General features: G+C 31.8%; 3 protein-coding genes and 1 non-coding gene across 8 annotated transcripts; 2 read left to right on the top strand and 2 right to left on the bottom strand.

Annotated features, from left to right (window-relative positions):
- Positions 1-18: 18 nt before the first annotated feature.
- Lkb1 (Lkb1/serine/threonine kinase 11) lies at positions 19-7058 on the bottom strand. Of its 2 annotated transcripts, XM_076786364.1 has the most exons (7): positions 6521-7058; positions 5520-5640; positions 4549-4734; positions 4325-4461; positions 3743-4086; positions 3019-3144; positions 2541-2675 (listed from the first exon to the last, which is right to left on the bottom strand). In XM_076786364.1, the coding sequence occupies exons 1-6, from the start codon at positions 6862-6864 to the stop codon at positions 3068-3070; spliced, it is 1209 nt and encodes a 402-aa protein (XP_076642479.1). In that variant the 5' UTR covers positions 6865-7058; the 3' UTR covers positions 2541-2675; positions 3019-3067. The 2 variants fall into 2 exon arrangements, with proteins under 2 accessions (XP_076642478.1, XP_076642479.1); XM_076786363.1 differs by lacking the exon at positions 3019-3144 and having other exon boundaries at positions 19-2675.
- A 302-nt stretch (positions 7059-7360) lies between these two features.
- LOC143353897 (U6atac minor spliceosomal RNA) lies at positions 7361-7471 on the top strand. Its single transcript, XR_013082228.1, has one exon. It is a non-coding gene; the product is annotated as a U6atac minor spliceosomal RNA (small nuclear RNA).
- A 367-nt stretch (positions 7472-7838) lies between these two features.
- Positions 7839-10745, bottom strand: Zip102b (Zinc/iron regulated transporter-related protein 102B). Of its 2 annotated transcripts, none has more exons than XM_076786360.1 (5): positions 10614-10745; positions 9597-9723; positions 9046-9272; positions 8806-8940; positions 7839-8732 (listed from the first exon to the last, which is right to left on the bottom strand). In XM_076786360.1, the coding sequence occupies exons 1-5, from the start codon at positions 10620-10622 to the stop codon at positions 8484-8486; spliced, it is 747 nt and encodes a 248-aa protein (XP_076642475.1). In that variant the 5' UTR covers positions 10623-10745; the 3' UTR covers positions 7839-8483. The 2 variants fall into 2 exon arrangements, with proteins under 2 accessions (XP_076642475.1, XP_076642474.1); XM_076786359.1 differs by lacking the exon at positions 10614-10745 and adding an exon at positions 9876-10597.
- Positions 10746-11919: 1174 nt separating this feature from the next.
- On the top strand, positions 11920-22072 carry LOC143353206 (serine/threonine-protein kinase SIK3). Of its 3 annotated transcripts, none has more exons than XM_076786357.1 (13): positions 11920-12166; positions 12956-13252; positions 13356-13526; positions 13604-13727; positions 13808-13928; positions 14003-14240; positions 14584-14908; positions 14984-15117; positions 15513-15672; positions 16368-16505; positions 17533-17751; positions 17847-18043; positions 18584-22072. In XM_076786357.1, the coding sequence occupies exons 1-13, from the start codon at positions 12014-12016 to the stop codon at positions 19085-19087; spliced, it is 2781 nt and encodes a 926-aa protein (XP_076642472.1). In that variant the 5' UTR covers positions 11920-12013; the 3' UTR covers positions 19088-22072. The 3 variants fall into 3 exon arrangements, with proteins under 3 accessions (XP_076642472.1, XP_076642471.1, XP_076642473.1); XM_076786356.1 differs by having other exon boundaries at positions 11921-12166; positions 17530-17751; XM_076786358.1 differs by lacking the exon at positions 16368-16505 and having other exon boundaries at positions 11921-12166; positions 17530-17751.
- Positions 22073-22165: the final 93 nt, after the last annotated feature.

Here is a 22165-nt window from a genome sequence, read left to right as displayed (position 1 = left end):
TTAAGGCTGCAATAAACAATTTGTTAACGAAATTGGCAACCTTTCTGTGTGAGAAATTCATAATATATTTAAAGTAACAGTAAAGTCTAAGCAACCATTGTAATAATTTAAAATTTTTGGGAGATTAATCTATTAGGATCACTTTTATGATACTTATATAATTCAACGATTAAAATCACGAAGGAATAAATTTGAACGTACGTATTAAACGTGTATGCACATTCATGTATGTGTATAAATACATATATATATATACAAACGTGTATACATACGTATTAAAAGATATTGGGGAACGTAATTTACTATGAATATATATAAAAATAATGCGCATATATTTTTGTGTATAAGTCCTCTTTTTTAGATTTCTTATTCGTTTCTTTAATGTTATATTGTAGATCCTCTAGATTTGAAAAATATGGTAAGTAAAAAAATTAATAGCGTAGTATACAAATTTCGTTATGACGTACCATCAATATACATGATTTACTTCATCATAAAATTATTCATATCTTATTTAACGTTCCATATGCTGCTGCTCTGTAACTTTTGCGATCAACAGTAAAAAGACTTTACAAAAGAAAAACAAGATTTAGATTATCACATAAATCTGATATAAACATCTATTCCCTATTACGTTATTTTTCTTTGTTCTTGTTCGTGCCAGTGACCGCAATTATAATTCCTTTTCCTTTACTTTAATTTACACAAAGATAAAGATAGCATATATGTGTGTGTATATATATATATATATATATATATATATATATATATATATATATATATATAAACATACATACGTAGTATATTGTATATATGTATACCTTATATTATATTATATATAACATATTATTATATATAATATGTACAATCAGAAAATGTATGACTATTTTCCATGTGCTTTGAGTACTTGGCAGTATTTAGGCACCTTACTTCCTCCAAGGAAAGAACAATTTATATATTTCATACATGCTATACCTCAAATTTCGCGTGATACGTAATTTTATAACATGTTTTTAGGATCTTCTTTCTATGGAAATTATGTCGACAAAATGAGGATATTTAAAATAATATCGATTCGGATACCATATTCGATCTTCACTTACCCTAAACAGAATAGTTTTCTTATTTTTGATATATTGTAACGTCTATTCTTCTTTAGTCATTAATAATATATTCTTTATGAAATAAATAATCCTGGCGTGGAAGCGTGACAAGTATACAATGCATTTTTGTTTCAAATGAATTGGTTGAACACACGTTACCTTGTTGTTCGTTTCAAAAATTCTTAAATTTACAATTCGTATTTGAAGTACATGTGTGTAACATGTTCGCGTAGAAAGATAATGTATGCCAGGTTTATCACACCACATTGATAATATTTTATAGAAGTTTAAAGCATAAATTTGGAACGCTTAGTACGAAGTTTAGAACGCAGATACATCAACAATATCATGTTTATCCTTAATAATACTCAAGTACGCCTGAATAATATCTATTGTAAGTATGTATGTAAACAATCCTTATATTCTCGTATCATACGCGAATCAATACCTGTTACGTGTTAAGTCATGTTACAAGCACTGTGTTAAGTGTTCGCAAATTGTCTCGTAAAGATAATACTATTTTACATATGCAAAGTGTATAAACACAGATCATGTTTTTTCCCCGTTTCTAAATAACAATAATATAGAAAATATTCTTAACATGTACATACACTGGAGAAAAGTTTTCATTATTGGTTAAAAACAATATTTGTGACTTGTATTTTATATCAACCAGCACCAAGCAAACTTACACGCTCGAATAATCTGAATCTTTGTCCTTCTTCTTACACAGTGTTCTTATTTTAGAAATACTTTGTTAGTACATAAACGAGTCTGACTTACAAGCACTGAGAAGGGCAAAGGCTTTCCTTTAATGAACAATAGTCCTTATTCTTGCTTTAAGATTAAAAAGACTATAAATATTTTTGTTAATAATGTCGAAATTAATAAAATACCCATTTCTTCGAGAGCTATATATTTTAATTTCACTAATGGTGTGCATTTAATCAAAACTCGTACACGAACGTAAGACTTAATATTAAAAACAAGTTTAATAAATTTCTGTGCTGCAATTTTAATTGATTTCTTTTTATCATTTATGTTAACAAAATACGGAAAAAGAGAAGGTTGTACACAAAATTTTTAACAACAGATCCCTTAACAACTGTATCTTCATTATGGCACACAAAGGAAAATCACTTTATTTGGACTTCGAGTGATTAACCTCATAATTAGTAGGGCATGACGAATTATCTACTACGACTATTTAATATTAATATCACAAATGTTTACATTTAATGCTTTTGAATTAGTTCAAATTTTATACTCAATTCGAGCTGCGTCTAGGTAAACTGTCCTAGCGTTTCAGCGCGTTATTAGACTCTCAGTCATCTCCACTGCAGAGAAATATTGTATGCTGACATAGTCAGGAAAATATATAATTAAAAAATAAGCGTGGCAACAAGACAAATCACGATGGCTTGCAAGATGGAAATTTTTTAACGCTAATGCATGAAATTGGTTTACGCCATCTTCGTTTACTCTGATGTGAATTCGATTTGCTGTTGTGACTATTCCATGTAGTTTTTTGGTCTTCACTGGTTCTATCCATTTCTTGATGCCTTTTTTCCTCTGTATAAGAAAACGAATTCAGTTAATATCTGTTACATACTTTCGTTTTAAGGGTTATTATTAGTAAACCTTTTTAAAAATCTAATCCTAAGTATGTAAGTAAAATTGACAACTATGCTTGATCATGCAACGCTACAATATGATAATAAATAATATTTATAAAATACAAATTAAATGTTACTGCTTATGATTTACTATGTGCATAAAGCATTGCAAAAGCTAAGGCATAAAATTAATAGAAGCAAACATTGTTTGGTTGAAGATATCAATACAATAATTGCTTTATGCGAAGTTTTAAATTTTATAAAGGGGCAAAACAGGGTATACACTATATAGAGAGTACCCGTTTTTGTCAGCTCGCAACATCATAGGTAGATATAAGTGTGTCATTGTTACAGAATGGTGCATGTCTTTGATAAGAATACAAGTAGTCGATTTGAAAAAGATTTTTCATTATTCCGTTTAGAATCTGAAAAGCAAAAGCTATATTTTATTGAATTGTCTATATGCTTTTCTGTTTTTATGATTAAAATTTACGTTGATTGTAGTTTTCAAGTAATATTTTTTGTGCATAATAAGAAACTGGATTCAATGTAATGTTCTTTTAGTAAACATAATAATTATTTCTTATCTGTTCAGAATCGGTTTCTTCCTACAATAATAAAGTATACTCTAGAAATTTTAATTTACAAAAATTTCCATGCAAATACTCTGTTCCTTCATTGTTAAAACATAATCGATAAATACAAAATAAACAAATCACATATAACCACTAAATAATATTATTTTTCTAATCGTAACAATATGTAAGTAACAATCTATCACGCAAATGCTATTTTTCAACAATAATATATTAAGCGTCAAATGTGTATCAATATCAAAGATTCTTACACTCTTTTTTACATAGTTCCATTCATGCAAGGTTTAATGCGTTTATCTTACCTTTGTATTAGTTAAATACACATACAATATTAAATATAATGATAACATGAATGTTTAAGCTTTAATACACAATTTTAATACCATACTGCATGATGCAAAATAAGAACTGTTAAAAGATTGCATACCATTTAGTTGATGTTCGGTGTAATACGTAGGATTGTCGTCACCTCCGTAATGATATTCCATCAGGTACGGTAGTACGGTCATACTGTGCCATTTATGTCCTTTAAGAGGAGGTATAGGCACTTCTTCTTGTGTTCTAGGATGCCTGCATATAGTCCATGGATGCTTTCTAACTTGTTGTAAATTAAATCTTTTATCTGAATCTTTTTGTAACATTCCGTGTATGAGTGATCTCAAAGGCTCTTCTACTTCTTCAGGTATTGTATATTCACCTTTTCCTATATTCTCATATAATTTATAAATATTATCGCCTTGGAAAGGATATTGACCTGTTGTTATATTGTACCTAGGAAAAAGGCAAGAATTTATATTATCTTTAAAGGAATGAGCTCAGTTGTTATATTGGCTAGATGTGTACAAAAATCCGAATGGACGGGTCGGGACAGGTTCTTGAAAATTTGGAGAACATGACTCGTCTCGACCCCATGCTTTTCTGACTTGTTCCAAATATTAGGTACACAACATTTTTGGGTGCTCGCACACTTCTATTTATTATATTTACACGTAAATAGAAGCGCACTTACAGTGTAACACCGCTGCTCCATATGTCTACCTTAAAACCAGAAAACGTTTCACAGCCATTTGCAATTTCAGGAGGCTGAAATGCTGGTGACCCTTGTCCCATCTTACATATGTCATCTTCGGAAAACATGTCTAACGCCTGATATTAAAACATAAAAATATAAAACAATAGAAAATAAAATATAAAGGATTACTTTAGAAATCACAAAATAAGTTGCCTATGTACCTCAGCAACTCCAAAATCACTAATCTTTAAAGTGCCATCTAAAGCCAGCAACAAATTTCCTGGTTTTATATCTTTGTGTACTATTCCTTTACTGTAAAGGTATTCTAAACCATCCAACAACTGACAGAAATAGTCATGTGCTTGCCAAAGAGGAAGCTTTTTAAGAGGTGTGCTTCCTAACATATCCTGTAAAAGATCTAATAAATAGAGATCGAATTGATATCAATTCCATGCAGACTTTTGTTCCACAGAACAATTGCATGAAATAATGTCCTTCCCAAATATATAGGTCTATAGAATGAAGAATTATTATTGCAGTTATTATTCGAGTAACATTTGTTACAAAAAAAAAAACAGTATTAAAAATAACCTTCATCTTTTGAATTAATTATATAGGATGTTGCACTTAAGGAGGAACACTTAAATATCTTTGTTACTTTATGGTTATACAAAAATCTTATCACAATATTTTGGATATAGATGTATTGAAAAATTTGTTAACAAGGACAATTTTTTCACAAGATTTCAAATAAAACCATATAATTTTTTTCTATTCCACACAAAAAAAGCATTAACTACCTCTGTAAAAATCCATTAATTTACCTTACTAAAATCGATATTCAAATACATATTCCTTACAGTCTTGCTGGATGTTCAAATTAAAATATCTTTTATACTAATGGATTATTGGCTTGAATACTTTCCTATAGGGAATGATCAGTCTGTCACCCCAGTGAAAAGTCGTTCTCTTGCTACATGTTTCTTATTAAAAAAGGATAATGTTATCCTAAGAAGTATTTTTATACAACCATAAATAACAAAAATGTAGGTGTTTCTTTTTGGAAGCTCTACCCTTCGTAATATCATGATTAAAATATTAACTGCTTGGAAGAAATAGAATATCAATTTGTGCAAATGTATATATGCGTGATGCATTCTAAAATAAACCGTATAAGGCTTTTAAAATTTACCTGTAATCCACATACACAAAATTCCATAACTAGGTACATCTTCTCCTTTTCATCATTATATAAAACATCTACAAGGTTAATTACATTCTTATGTTTTAATATCCTTAATAGTTTTATCTCCCTGTTAACGAATGTGAACAAATAGTATTTAGAATTATAGGAACTAATTATGTTTATATATATATGTATATAATTTAAAAACAAAAGCATGTGTTCTTTTCAAACATAAATGTTGTCTTTTAAAAAAAAGTGTAGATTAAGAGTTCTACTATGTAAAATTTGTTTTTTGTTATAAAATCTTGTTCGATAATATTTTTGTGATATGTATAAGATATACTATAGTTTTCTATTTATAATATTTAATTTACAAAATTCTTTAGATATTTTCATTGCATATATTATTATAATTTCTTGTACATTTGTTTTTATTATAATAATACAGTACTCGTGAAACCAGTCTCTTATGTATTTGACTTTTAAATAATACATTAAGCTTGGTATGTTAAATTGGTGTATATGATTTGTCATTTTCTTGATTATTAGCTTGCTAGATCAACGCAACATTGGATAATTTATGCATTATATCTCTCAACTAAGTTAAGTAGTTTGTCGTACACGCATAAGAGAAAAACATAATTTTAGAAACATGTCAAATATACATTTCTCATGCTTTCATATTAGTTTTCATAAAATAATTTCTCTGTAAAAGAGAGACACAAAACATGAAGAGTTTTTTTTTCTGTCTTGAATACTTTTAATATTTACAAAGACTGTAATAATGATGATACTTGACTATTAGATAAAAAAAAGAACATGAGAAATATCTCTATCAAATGTATGATAGTCGAAAAGTATTACATCAGTTTGACATTTCATTGAAAAAGGCATTTCATGCACACCGATCTAGTACATAGTGTAAATGATTGAAAGTGTTTCATAATGAACTTTGTAATCGAAATAGAAAGCTGTTCTGGAAGAATATGAAAATTGATTAACCGTACCGTTGAACGTTAAGCTCTCCATTCGGGATTCTACGAAGTTTCTTCCTTTTTAAAATTTTCACAGCTCTACGACAAAGTGTCTCTGAGTCCAGCACTTCTTTCACCTTTCCGTAACTACCTTCACCAAGAACATCACCCATAACATATTTACCAATAAATTTACATTTTTTCTTTTTCTCTTCGTATATAATCTGATCAGAATCCACCCTATGGAAGAACATGTTGACTTCATCCAAATCGTAGTTCGGATCATCGTTAATCCACGTGACTGGCTCGATATCTTGAAATATTCCATCGTCGATTTCTTCTTCATCCGGGTCACATATTGTGATCCTATTGTCCATTTTTCACAACTCTAAATTGGACTAAACTGTTACTCGAAGCCACGCAACTTTAACCTAAAACACGACCGGCACCACCATTGTTGTGAATTACAGCTGTATGCGGCCACGGCTTATGATAACAAAGGATTCGGATCGTCACCTCAGTTTCGGAATACATACATACACTGCCGCTCAAAAGTATGCGGACACTTTCTTCATTGCAATTACCTACAAATAGTTACAAAATCATTAATGAATTTCATTACATTTCATGCAATGTATCTTTCATTGTATTAAATAATAAACACACTCTACGAATAATTAAATTAAATATATTATATACCGATAATAATTGAAAGTGATTTATATACATATATCATTTTTTTAATTATTATTATAAAATATTATATTTCTATATTCAATTAACGTTAATGCAGACATTAAACAAAAAAACATTAAAAAACGTAGATTATTTAATTAAGATTGTAATTATTAAATGTAATACTAATTGGCACATGTGTAATATGAAAGGAGAGATGTTTAGCACTCCCCTAGACAAGGATACTAATTGGCACATACTTTCAATTTAGCAATAAACATCGTTCAGTGTTATTAATTTATATTATATAGATTCACAAAAATTACAATTGTTTTTATATTTTTGAGCGACAGTGTACATCGACCATACTATATATAGTGACCGAATTCGGAAGTATCTTGACCTGTCTTATACATACAAATAATTGTCCAATTGATGAATTGCCCTCGTGTTTTCAAAAAATATTGCTCTTTTCCAGTATTTTATCATAACATTTCAGTATTCATATATTTTTTTCGAATTGATTAGTACTTTAGTACTAATTTATTATTATTAGTACTTTCGCTTTTGCTTGATTTTATTAATATGTAAAAGAATACACCATAATTTTCTGATGTATAACTATAATAAACTTTTCCGATTATTCAAAGCTGATTTGTATGAAAGGACAATGTACACAGTAGGCATAGTTTTTATTCAAACTTTTGTTGTATATTTGCACAGAAATGAATATAACAAATTAATAAAATCAGTTTTATGTATGAACGTATGTATGCATAGGTACGTATGTATAGGTCTTCATGTGCAAAATCTCTTCATATATGTATTATTTTTTACACAAGTGAAATTACAAAACATTTTTATGGTTTCACATACTTCATGTAAACACATATTAGGAAACATAATGAATTAGTAATAGCATGGGGTAATATAAGAATAAAAATGTTTGCATTCACTTTTTGTATAAAAAATTTGTTTACCAATAAATAATACTTATGAAGTATTACTGAAAGTTAGAAACTCAGTTGAATGTTTTTATATTATTGTACACAGTATTTGTATCCTGTATGTCTATCTCTCAAATTTATACAAATGTATAATCGTTATATGATATGCCCTTTCTACAATTATATACAATACATAGAATGTATCACTTACTGTATTACTAAAAAAGATGTCCAAACAGACATTTTTTAAATATCTCCTCATGATTTTAAATAAAAATCATAAAGTTTATTAAAAAATTATACCCTTGGATAAGGGAGATACTTTATATTGTACACAATGGAAACGTAAATATATCATTTATGTGGAGGTTTTGTCAATGGTGATGACCAGTTGTAATCAGTGAAGGCAACAACGAACCCATCACTAAAACTAATATTTCTTTAACTTTGAGCCCTGAAGGAGACACTGCCATGTTGTCACCAGTTGGTAAATGGGTGTAGTTGCTATTTCTCGTCATTAATTCTGGCAGAACGTGCACAGTTGCAACATATAGGAATGTGCCTGCACTAAATAACATTGCTAAACCAGTTGCATTAACATTACTAAGAGTTTCTTTTCCTTCCTACAAGAAGTAATTGCAATGTGTTAATATTTAAATAACTTAAAAGTTGGTTCTTTTATAACTAAACAATTACCTTCCCAATACCGAAATAAGTTAGAAGAGCAAGGCAAGGCGCAGCAAGAGAGAATACCAAGAGATGCCTACTTATTTTTTTTCTATCTACTCCTTCATGAAGTAAAAATGATACAAGACCAAATGCAGCTGGGGCCTGTAGAAGATTATTAATTCAATTTTTAAAATTCACTGCAATTTCGTGTCACTTCTTGTATATCCTAAATAAAAATAATATAGCACAGCTTGTTATTCTTTTTACCTTATGCAGCATTATCGCTAAAAATACAATTATTTCTACATCAGCTTGTGATGTAGTTGCAGCAGCTCCTAATGCAACTCCATCAGCTGCTGCATGAACTACAAGACCCAATGTAGCGGTAACACTTCTTTCTCTTCCTCCGCTTCTTCTAGCTGAGCACTGATCAACCAGAAGCATAAATACAAAACCAAGTATTAAACTAATGCCTATTAAGGAGTGAGGATCATCTAAAAAGATAAAGATAAAAAACAATAAATTAATTAAATTAAACAACACTGACCTTTCCAAGTAATTTAATTGACTTTAAATCCTAAGTGCATTGTTCCTAATAAAACTGAAATACTTCAAACATTTTTAGTATGTTTGCTACCATACTAGAAACAAAATTTAATTCGTAGTAATTTGTTGTTCTATAGTTTAATGCATAATACAATAGCTAGCAAAACTGTTCGGTTGCACAAACTTATCAACTAAAGAATATATTAATACTGTTTGCAGAACAAAATAATTAAACTGTATAATTGTTATTCTAATCTATTGTTAATACTAACTGTGAAATTCTTGATGGTTGTTGCCTCCACCAGTAAACAATGCTCTTATACCTTCAGGTATTATCACAGCTAACGCAGTGCCAACAAGAAGTCCAGCACCGAGTATTGAAGTCAGTTGTAATTTGTCCTAGAAAGATTAAAGGTTCATGATGTTCATGATCATGGAGAGTTCTTTGTAGCATCTGCAACCAGTAGTTCAAGTGCATGATAATTACAGAAAATAATCGATAAAAAAGATCTTTTATTCTTCTGTCCATCATGCAGTGACAAACAAATTACCTCGGACAAATTCATGACTAAAGGCAACGATCCAGAAATACAGGAACCAATTAGCATCACTAAAGAAAGCATCCACAATACCGAACTTTCTTCCATTTTTTTCAGATGTATTTTCTCAATAAATGGAAAGTGTTTATTTTATGTAATTGATACTTTCATATTTTCGTGGCAATTGAACAACCACATACGTCGTATTTATCGAAACAATCCCATTTTTATCTATTATTTTTCTTTTAAAACATGTTTTCTGACAATCCAGCACAATCTGTTTTCGTCTACGTTGCAGTTTTCGCGGTGAATACTGTGAGTATAACACATATAACAGCGACACGAAAGCAACCCACTTTCACAACCATAGAAGAGGCAGCATAACATGAGATGTATAAAATACAATTTAATATAGAAAGTTTTCATTGACCTCCCCGGTCCGAGATCTAATTGCAACTATAAATGTATTTCAGAATATGGAAATCTGTGCAGAGCTAAACCATTGCTTAATAAAAACCGTACTACGTGTCATGAAGAAAAAGAATAATCGCACTTTCTACGTTTACTACACGTTTCTTCTGAATCAAAACTATACTACAGGGATAATGCATCCAATGTCCATGAACTTAGAAAAAAAAGATCAATGAACTGAAGTTTACATACATTATAGTTTCACGGAAAATACTTGCTTGTGTGCTTGTTAGACTTTAGATCATTCATTAAATGTTATTTAAATTAAAGTGTATCTAAAGCAGGCATGGAATTTAACTGCTCGATCTGAGGGTTTTTCAAAGGCTACGCCCCCTTGTCCCGGCCGCGCGTCTCGCTCCCCGTGACGGTCCAAGTTTTCGAGTCATCTCAGTCCCGTGCCATATGAACTGTGCGTGGCGCATTTATGCTACGCATTTTCAAGTACGAACATTCGCACAAATAAGTCGATCCGAACATTGAGAAAATTATTTTCTACAAATTATCATGCGAGTAGCTTTCGAAAAAGCCTTGGATCGGGCCAGTTAAATCCCATGCCCAACCTAAAGCTCTATAACAGGCATGGAATTTAACTGCTCGATTCGAGGGGTTTTCGAAGGCTACACCCCCTTGTTCTGGCCGCGCATTTCGCTCCCGGGACGGTACAACTTCTCGAGTCACCTCAGGCCCGTATCATATGAACTGCGCGTGGCGCATTAGGGCGACTCTCGTACCGATAGATTTCCACATCACTCACGAGGTAAATGAGGTATTTGATCAGATTTGATTGCGTTTTCCTGGATCTAGTTCCAACATTTCTCGTTTGTCAGCGTAGAGGGCGTAAGAAAACGAGTTGTTTTTGTATGAGACGTGAAACCCCATATGGTGATTGGTCTACTCCTATACCTCGTCTGTGGTACTGTTAGCAAGTTTAAAGTATTTGTATACTTCGTTCGTTCTACGAGTATACAATATGATTTGGCGGGAAAAAATTTATACAACAATGACTTTCAGATACAATCTGACATTCCATTATAGTTTACTTTGCATGTCCTACACATTGTACCGCTGAGACTGTTAAGTTAAAAAGCTGTTATTTGATGAAATTATAGATATTACCGTTCGCGCGCGCGCACCAAATAATGGCTAGCAAAGTGTATTCGTTCTAACTCTAAAACGAATTTTCGACCAATAGCGACAACGTGTGTGATGTTAGGGGATCGCTATTGGCCGAAGAAGCGCGTTAAAATTAGAACGAATACACTTTACTAGCCATCATCTGCCGCGCGCACGATACAATTGGAAAATTTGCAAGAATCGGTTATTATTTACAGTCCTCTAGCGGTGAATTATAGAGGTATTGCCCTAAAAAATCTTGTGACTTATACGGAGCAAACAAACAATATTTATTAAGTCCGTAAAAAAACCTAACCTACTGTTAGTACAATTGTATTTCATTTAATAATTCTGGATTATTTTTCATAAAGTATCATCGCAATATTTCTGATATAATTAATAATAATTTCGATTTCCTCTGCGCGGTAGCACAATCATTTTTTAAAAATTTGAACTACCTCGTTAGATGGCAGAAAGATCGACGATCGGCAGCGCCTCTGTCGGAATTTCGATGTACTAAACAGTAAGTGATTTGTAACGAGTTGAGCGAGACAAGTGATTAAAAAATGGCATCCGCGACGACGTCGCACAATGAGGTTTCGCAGGAATTTTCTGTCAACAAACTTATTCGTGTCGGTTATTATGACCTGGAGAAAACTATTGGCAAGGGGAATTTCGCCGTTGTTAAAATGGCTACCCACGTCGTGACGAAATCGAAGGTAAGCCCGTTGTTAATGCATTTTTCTCGCAAACAGGGTATCCGTCATTTTGTCGTTATATCTTCGGATAACGCTGTGGACACGCAAATTTTGTCTTATTTTACGGCTCCCGATAGCTTTTTATGTAACAACAAGTTGTCACAGCACAAGGGGGACTAACAAGTTCAAAAAATATATCGTGAAACGATATTACCAACAGACACTGCTACATCGATTGAAATATGTTTCCTCGATGTTTTTCAAATTATTACCAGTTATTATCAGGCTGAATCGGCTGTAGAAATAAAAACAAAAATCTTCTACGTTAGTTTATAGAAAAATTTATCGATGCGATTCATGCCTACGTACGCGATGTATGTTTTTTTTAACTTACGTTCGTTATGTGTCGCTTTTTTTCCTTTGTATATTCTTCACTGCTTTATACCAGAATCAATTCAAATACTCCTGTTTAGCAATCTATTGATAACACAGATTAATTTTTAGAATGAAGTACACGTTGAGATATGTAAAATTCATTTTTCTTAAATAAAAAAATTTGTAAACGTAATGTTTGCAAGAAATGCAAATATTGGTAAATATATCATACCTTGCGAATATGTATTATTATTTGTAGTTTTATTAAGCATGTTTTTAAACATTAAAATTTATAAACAATAATGAACTATATACATATGTCACTATATGTTATTCCATTTAATTCTTCCTAAATTTTTGTGTGATTATTGAGATTTATATTTAATAACTATTACAGTCAGTCCAGAATATTTTATAATTATAGTCTTATTACAGGTGGCTATTAAAATAATAGACAAGACGAAATTGAACGAGGAAAATTTGGCTAAAATTTTTCGTGAAGTACATATAATGAAACGATTGAGGCATCCACATATTATAAGGTTGTATCAAGTAATGGAGACAGAAAAAATGATATATTTAGTTACCGAATATGCACCTGGAGGAGAAATATTTGATCATCTTGTGCGAAATGGAAGAATGCCAGAACCAGAGGCAAGAAGAATTTTTCGCCAGATTGTACTTGCTGTTCGTTATCTTCATCAACAAAGAGTTGTTCATCGAGATTTAAAGGTCAAGATTCATATTTGTACTCTAAATACTTTCGTATCAAAAATATTGAAGAGTGAAATAACTTATATGTGATTTTATGCATTGTTATACTTTGCTATTGTAGGCTGAGAATTTACTACTTGATGCAGACAATAATATAAAACTTGCGGACTTTGGATTTAGTAATGAATATACTCCAGGTGTTCCGCTTAGTACTTGGTGTGGATCACCACCATATGCTGCACCTGAAATTTTTGAAGGGAAGCAATATGATGGTCCAAGGGCTGATGTATGGGTATGTCATGGTTTCTGGAAGTATTAGCTTTTTAAGTATTTTAATTATATCATTCTTTATCAAGTATTCCATTTCAGAGCCTTGGTGTTGTTTTATATGTATTAGTTTGTGGTGCATTACCTTTTGATGGACCCACAATGCAATTATTACGCTCTGTAGTTATCTCAGGAAAATTCAGAATACCATTTTTTATGTCTGCGGGTATATCTTGTTCCGTATAATTCTGTTGTTTAACATACACGACTTTGTTATTGTTGTAATAATGGCATTTATTTTTGTAGAATGTGAAAAGTTGATTAGACATATGTTGGTAGTAGAACCTGAAAGGCGTTTAAGTATTTCACAAATTTTAGCACACTCCTGGATGGGTGGAGATGGTGTCACAGAACCAGAACCAGGAGGGTAAATATAAATATTGTGTTATATATAAAGAATGAATGATAGTTTTGTAAAATTCTTTAATCTTTTATTTGTAGGTGTAATTCAGAAAATGTGCCACTACAGTTAAATCAGTTAGTAATAGAAAATATGTTAAGATTACCAGGACTCAGTGCAGACACATTATTAAAAGCAGTCCAAGGGAATGCTTTTGATCATGTATCAGCGATATATAATCTTCTTGTTGATCGGTTAGAACCAACAATGCCTAGCTTACCTAGTATTCAAAGTTTACCAGGAGATTATGCTCCGGATGGTGCTCATCAATTAGAAAAGGTAAGGATTGTAAATATTAAACTTCAAGATGTATTATTTCTACGAAAATCCGAATATGTCGGGTACCTGACGGTCGGGACAGGTCGGGAAGGCATCGGGTCGAAACTAGTCGGCTTCTCGAATGTATCAGAATTCTCGACAATTTTCAGGGTTATTCCCGAGAATATTAGAGAATCTCGATATATTCGAGAACCCGAATATGCTTGAAAATCCCTAATGTTCTTGGGAATCCGTCTCGATCCCGATTTTCGACCCGTCCCGATCCGATCCGACCCGACATTTTCGGGTTTTCGCAAACCTCGAATTATTTCTGTAATCCCCTGATGTTTCCCTTTTTGTAAAGTTTGGCGACACCGAAGCAGAAACAGAAGAGAGAAGTGGGATGCAACTTACGCCTGGCACACCTTACCATACCACAAGAAGACATACAGTTGGACCTGGTGACACAGCTCATCAGCCATCAACACCATATCCATATAATTATAATCACAACACAGGCGATCCAACACTGCGACTACTTCCTATACTACAGTGTAACAACACTGATCCTCAAGTGTTACCTCATACAAATTTGCCATTAAACCTTCCTCTAGTTCAACATCAGCCTCCACAAAATTTTCAAATCAAGGATCAGCATTTGTTAAAACCACCTCCTGTAATGGGAGCAAGTGAGTAGCATGACATGAACCATATTTAATGCCATCAATTGTGTCCACTTTTAATAAGTATTTCACCAATTGCAGCGGGAAGCTTTGGAAGAAGAGCTTCGGATGGTGGAGCTAATCTTCATGTTTTCTATCAACAACATGGTAGTAACTCTGGTAGTGGTGATGATGGAGGATGGAGTCAACCTGGCAGTAGGGAACACTTACAACCTGTAAGACAAAAAGTAGATATCACGTATTATTAGGTTGTTGCATATGAAATGTCCTATTCTCCAATTTTAAAATAGACGTCTAATTTTATTTTTAAATAAATTTTATTTTAACGCCGGTCAATGCGACTGTCGTGTATTCCTTTTTTATGTGTGGAAAAATAACATATTGACGATAGCATTATGTGATTTTTGGTCAAGATGTGGTGATTAATGAACGTACTATTCGTTGATGATAAAAAGGACTACAAAATGGAGATAGCAATCTTGTAAATGAAGAACTTAAATGACCAAACAGTTGCATTTGTTTAATGTTACTGTTAAAAATCGAACATTTCGTATGCAATAACCTAATACTATCAGGTCGTGTATCGTAACAAATTTTATATTACTGTCAGATTCCAACTGGAAGCCCAACGCTTGTACCATGTGCTCAATCGTTAAATGTAGGAGTCAATAATGGTAGCGGAGATACAAATGGCAATAACAGCGGCAGTGGCAGTGGAGGCAGTGATAGAAGACGGCGAAGCGGTCTTACTGCCGTCATGCAAAGACCAGGTATTGTGGGTTATATTTTTCAGGTATTTGCGTGCACAAATGTCGGTGCACTTTATTATACCATACTTCATATCACCACGATGAGATTTGATTATTATGATTTGCTGTACCAGTTAGTTTAAACGCTTGCTATATTTCTTCGTTTTTGAAGCTGTAAGTATGATCATTATGCCTTGTTCATACTTCTTTGCTATTTCAGCATTTGTATATTGATATGTTTTTTTTTTTTATAGTGTTACTATGCATGTTTCCTTTTTTAAAGAGTCAAAATTAATCTTTCTGTGACAAAACAAAAATATAAACTGTATTTTTAGTTGGTATATTGCATATCAGAAATATACACATTCGTTGTCATTTAGAGCAACATTTATTCTAGTATTTCATGTATATACGTTCTATATGCCATATACATTTATGCGTTTATAATAAGAGAAATAATTATCATACTATTTTAATTTATTGCGCGTTATATACATTATATTCTTGAAATTGTTAAGTTTCAAATTCTTATAGACAGAATTACATTTTTTTTGCCCTAGATAACATATATAAATATTTGATTTATAACATCTTTTTTAATATCTTTTGATTTTAGCCTTCACTTAGTGTTTCATTTGATTTTATTTTTGGTTTTTGCATGGTTTTTTTGTGTCTACTGCACTGCCATGCCTCGTTGGTTGGTAATATGCATGTAGTTATAAATCCGGAAATGGTTATGGAGGTGGAAGCTAGGATGAATAGAGCTTACCTCCCATCACGGCTCTTACCGTCTCACCTTAGAGGATCGACACTTCCACATCACAGGAAGACTTCCTTGTACCATACTAGCACTGGTAATTTTTGTGTGGTTTTTCGCATACTGTATAGATAGAAAAAATCTGCTCTTAAGTGTTATTTGTTCACTATTAACATTGTTACCCATACTGTTAATCGTAAGTATGAGATTTGAGTGCATGATTAATGAAAGAAAATAACGAAACAAATTATTTGTGTTCTACTTTCATTTATGAAGGGTATTAAACCTTGCAGAATAATATTTCTCTTCGTTAGTAAGGATATTTGATCTCATACTTTAGATCGAAGCGTGTATGTATATATATAGGGTAAACCAAAATTCGTGGTACAAATAAGATAGTGTGGCACAAAATCAAATGAAAATGAGAAATAACGAAATTGCATTTCGTTTTTGAGAAAAATGCAACTAAAAATCAATCTGGTATACATAGCTAACCGCTGATTGACGTTACAGATCTCACTAGAGGCTGTTACTATGATTGGTTTTGTATACAATACCGTGCCTCCTGTTTCGTCTTATTTTGAGCTATATTATCTCCCCGATCTCATTTGTACTGTAAATTTTGGCTTGTCCTGTATACAGGGTGTCCCATTTGAAGTTTCGCTTGTAATTATTTTTTAAACTGTAGCAGATTGTAAAAAATATTTCAAGTAAAACTTACTTTGTTTCGGTGGAGACATCTTATAGTGGTTACGAATCTTCCAACCTTGAATGACCTTGGAAAGCGAAAGTGTTGTAGGTCAGTGAATTTGTTTCGGAATAGGCTACATACTTACCTGAATAAAAATAATATACAGTTCTGTATAAAAAAAGCAGAGATCACCTTGAAATCTCGGAAGCACGTCCACCTAGAGAAGATTTGTGACCACCGTAAGATGTCTCCCCCGAAACAGGGTAAGTTTTATTGAAATATTTTTTACAACGAGCTATAGTTTTGGAAATAATTGTGTGCGAAACTTCAAATTGGACACCCTGTGTATGCATTGTATGCTATCTATAGAAGTGTAATTTGTGCAATTTTTATAATTAAATCAGTCAAAATTCTATTTGATTGATTTCAGTAGGTAACAGAGATTCGTATAAGGAACCAAGTGCTCATGTTGCTGCAGAACGATACTCGCCAGTTCGAAGAGCATCAGAAGGTTCTGGCCCATCTGGACCAGGAATTCAAGCACTTCAACAAGAATACCAGCAATTGCAAAGGTTAGCATCTCCATCGCATAGTCCTGCAAGTATACCTGGATCTCCTGTACATGAGAGAGGTGTAGCAGCAATTACACAAGGTATAGTTTATATTTCAAGTATATGTATATTGCAATTTTTGTGCTACAATTAATGTTTCATGGCAATTCATTTTCATACCTTATTTTCTTAACAGGTTTAAGTGGTTTGACCACGACAACAGTGCAAGGCAGTATTGTGCATGGTACTCCAACGCAACCACCAGCAACACCATTAGATTTAAGCCCATTAAGGCATCATAGATCACCTGCTACAACACCTGTTAGTTATTCGCCTAGTAATAGCCCAGCTTTGGACATGATCCAAGAAGAACATCCTGTGGAAATACCAAGAGTAAGTTACTTTCAAATTATTTGAAAATTCAGATTATTTTTTAAACGAAATAGGAATGTTTCAGTTATATACTATTAATTTATCTTTTTTATGTTTATTATCGTCTATTTATTATGTGTAGTTGTAAGTAAAGAATATATATTTAAATAATATTATTTATTTATTATAATTACTATTGGGTTGATGCATGTGGAATGTTACTTTGTATAGTCGACATTTTTCAATCTAATAACATGAGTAAAGTAACATTTAATTGTCTTTCTATGTACACCGAGTAAAAGGAAGTATCTTTGGGTAGATCCATTTACAAGTAACACTCAATAACTTGAAAATAAAGCCTAAATTGCAATATCGTTACCACTAATACTGTAACTTACTTGTAAATTAACTTTTCAAATATTCAGACCACATATAGTCTAACGTCCTGTATAGAAAACGAAACATTTCACATGCATTCAATTAAATGCAATGAATGATACAATCTATATTCGAAATATTGTTATAAAATCAATTCTAATGTAATTAAAATCTTTGTTGTAGGTGCCACCTCAGATATCTGTAACAGATCTCGGGGGACAAGTAACAGTTATCAGTTGTTCACCTTCGCCATCTCCATCACCCGATTCACTCGAAGACGTGTTACCTCATTACAATCCTCTTCCCAGTTTCATCATTTCCGAACCATGCGACCCATTAAGACCGAGTATCACGCGTGGTATCGGTAGGCCATTGAATACACCAATACCGACGGAAGTCGAAGTCACTTTATCAGACGAGTCAAGTAGATTAAACAGTGAGGCTATATTAGGTCGTGTCAAACAGATTATAGACGCAAGAGCCCCACCAAAGGGATTTATCTTTAATAGAGAAGAAGTGAAGGGTAGTGGACTTAGTTTAGAATACCCAGGCGGTGTTCAAATAGAACTCAGAGTATGTGAGTCAGAAGAGAAGGAAGTCAAAGGCATTAAAATGCGAAGAATTAGTGGGGACCAATTGCAGTATAGTCAACTTTGTCAGCAGCTGATCTCGTGCATTACCGTTTGACGACAGCCAGCTTATAATATAATGTTTTCTTATACATTACATTCCTGGTGCCACACACACCACTCATTACAGTATTGCACATGCATGCTGCATACATACGAGCGGTACTTTAAGTATACCATTCTTTGTATCGGTACATTCATACATGTAACATTCAGTGTGCTTCACTTTCGAATGTTCTACTCCTATTTTCTTTTTTCTTTTTCATTCTAACTGTGTAAATCGAGAAAGAGGGAGATTTACGTTATCTCTTGTGCATAATGTGAAGTTAGAAACGGAAATGTTACTACTGAACACTTTTAAGGTCTTGGAACTAGGACTTTAAAAGGCATATTATAAATATATACATACCCTTGTGCAGGCAAGACAATGTTCTGCTATTTTTTAAAACAATTTGAGTATTAACAGAACAGGACGATTTTCATGAAAGTTTAATCGTAATGTACATCACACATAGAGTCACACACACATACATACACATACACACACGCCATTCCTTTTTGTAGAATGTTTGTCTTCATGTTAGAAGTTACTAGATAGTGAATTCATAATTTACTGTTTAAATCGTCATCAGGTGCCCTTTTTAGCTTAGGTAAGGAAAGAGTCTTTTGTACCGGATTAGATGGCAAAGCATTTTCATGATATATACATATATCTTTCTGACATAGCCAGGGATCTTTTATATGGGATTTATTATATTTATTCAATTGTCATTGCAACCATTTTAATTTCATGATGCATATACACATATTCCATGTTTGTAAATACTATTTTACAAAGATCATATAATCTTTCTGTTTTCCTTTTATGTTAATTGGGACTGGAAGAATTGCCTTCTTTTTTCTGGTACAAATACCACTTTGTTGAATAATTTAATTTTTAATAGCTAGAAATGTATACATAATCTTTCATATGTAGCGCAAACACACTATTGTGATTTGTAGTTCAAAAACTACACAGACTGAGTTACGATTGTATATCTTCCTTTTTTAAAATGTCGGTATGTTGCGTTTGTTGCGGTCTATCGGTGAATATGAATAGAAATTTTTTAATAATTTAATTTTCGATTATTTGACGTGTCCTTCGAATCAGGTAGCGTCGGTATAAGGGAAACGTGCTTTTCAACTATTGCGCTGTACAAACCATTTGATTGTCACAGTTTAAAAAGGAAAGTATGCAACCTAGCTCTCCTCGTGTAACCAAAGAGTTCAGTTGGTTTTATTAAAGAAAGAAAAAAAACAAAAAGATGATACGTGCATCCAATAGAAATCGCTAGTTAACGCAAAATGAAATTGTAACTAGGCTGGCACATATTCTTATTATTATGTTACAATGGTTAGATAAAAGACATTATATTAGTGTCGTATATGGAAGAAATAGAGGATTTAATTCACATAATGTAAACAAGATATTTTTCTAAATTTACTTGTTTATAAAGTAAGCAGAAAGAAGTATGTAAAAACCATTTTTCGTCTAAGGTGCAAGTGACAATGTATACTTTGCAGAATACAACTTATACATAGCTTTTTTCCAGTCCTTGTGACTTTTTTTTAGAATATTATACTTCAAGAATTTATTTGCATTATGTTTCTGAAAAGGTTTGATTATATTTTCAAGTTAGCAACTGATCTTGTTTTCAATGCATATGATGACGTAATTTAAAAAATATGATACATATTAAATATAAGCTCCATTCTGCAAACAAGATATCAGGACATTGTACTTGCACTAATACATTTTCTGTTAGAGTATTCCAACTTCAATCATGGGTTAAATTGAGTTCGTTGGAAGTGACGGTACTTCTACACTTATGTAAATAACGAAATTCAATGTAAATACATGATACGTACTATTTAGAGATCTCTGAAATGAACATTATGCAGGCTATTCTATTTGAGCTAACTATTTTTAATACACTGATTCATTGGATCTTTGTTAACACGTGAATGTCTTTAACAGTATATTTTACTATACATTTTCCTATAGTAATTGTGTATATACTGGCTATGCATCTAAATATCGTGCCTCGGTTTAAAAGAGAACCGAAGGTGCGTTTACATTATTTAAATCAAAACGTAAATGAATTTACGTGTTTCCTAATTACACGAACAAATGATTTCATTAGTTAGCTAAGTAAGAGTAGCCTTTTTAAATCATGTAATGTCCAATTTCCATCATTTATAGAACAAATAATTGTTTATTGATTTGTTTATAATTTTAATTGTTAATTTTGAGAGTTTATATCTGAATAATTTTCACGAAAATTATTATGCTCGGATACGTGCATTGTTTGTTAGAATCATATTGGATATATACCATAGAATATTGTAATATATTCTAGCTATCTACAAATGTTATGCAAATTACTATACAAAAACGTTTTGTATTGATATAAATAGTATATTTGATTATAAATCGCTGTAACACATATTTTGTTTTAAACACTTTATAATATGTTGAGAACATATCTATTAGTAATATTAACTGCACTACTAGATTACAAAAAAAATTCTTCGTGAAAAAATATGCTATAGCAATAATTTATGTCTATGCGAGACTTTTTCTATAAAATTCTATTTTAAACGTTTTTGTATATTTCTTATTGATACCAAATTTTATAGAAAGTTTCACACATAGAAATATCTTATTTATGAACCAAAAATTCTGTACTGATGGAAATTGGGTAAGTAATTTTATCAATTACGCACAATAGTGCATACCATTGGAAAGTGTAGATCAACATAATCCAAGTTATTGTACATAACACAATATACATAATTCTTTATTTAGGATACATACAGTGTGTATGTATGCAAAACAAACTATGTACATTATAAACATCTGCTATATGGATAGGATACAGATAGTATTTTCTGCTGTCAATTCTTCAACTAAGACTGTGATTTTTAAATATACTAATGGCTAGGTAGATACAATACATATTGATTGAATATGATAAAATAAAAATAAAAGAAATATTCAAGACATAGGCATTTTTAATGTTTCTATCTAGTATATAATATTTCAGAGGTATATAACTATGTCTCTTGTTATCATTTAAATAACGTGCTATGGAAT

This window comes from Halictus rubicundus, chromosome 4 (assembly GCF_050948215.1).
Source record: "Halictus rubicundus isolate RS-2024b chromosome 4, iyHalRubi1_principal, whole genome shotgun sequence".
NCBI classification, from domain to species: Eukaryota; Metazoa; Arthropoda; class Insecta; order Hymenoptera; family Halictidae; genus Halictus; species Halictus rubicundus.
This window is presented reverse-complemented; position numbering and strand designations above follow the sequence as displayed.

Coding starts and splice junctions, on each gene's coding strand:
- LOC143353206 (XM_076786356.1), top strand. CDS start 12,014: ATGGCATCCGCGACGACGTCGCACAATGAGGTTTCGCAGGAATTTTCT. Junction 13,527..13,603: donor GTCCAAGGGCTGATGTATGG/GTATGTCATGGT, acceptor ATTCCATTTCAG/AGCCTTGGTGTTGTTTTATA. Junction 16,506..17,529: donor CTTGTACCATACTAGCACTG/GTAATTTTTGTG, acceptor GATTGATTTCAG/TAGGTAACAGAGATTCGTAT.
- Lkb1 (XM_076786363.1), bottom strand. CDS start 6,864: ATGGACAATAGGATCACAATATGTGACCCGGATGAAGAAGAAATCGAC. Junction 5,641..6,520: donor GGAGAGCTTAACGTTCAACG/GTACGGTTAATC, acceptor ATTCGTTAACAG/GGAGATAAAACTATTAAGGA. Junction 4,462..4,548: donor GTGATTTTGGAGTTGCTGAG/GTACATAGGCAA, acceptor TTTTAATATCAG/GCGTTAGACATGTTTTCCGA.
- Zip102b (XM_076786359.1), bottom strand. CDS start 9,971: ATGGAAGAAAGTTCGGTATTGTGGATGCTTTCTTTAGTGATGCTAATT. Junction 8,941..9,045: donor TAGCGATAATGCTGCATAAG/GTAAAAAGAATA, acceptor AATCTTCTACAG/GCCCCAGCTGCATTTGGTCT. Junction 8,733..8,805: donor CTTATTTCGGTATTGGGAAG/GTAATTGTTTAG, acceptor TACTTCTTGTAG/GAAGGAAAAGAAACTCTTAG.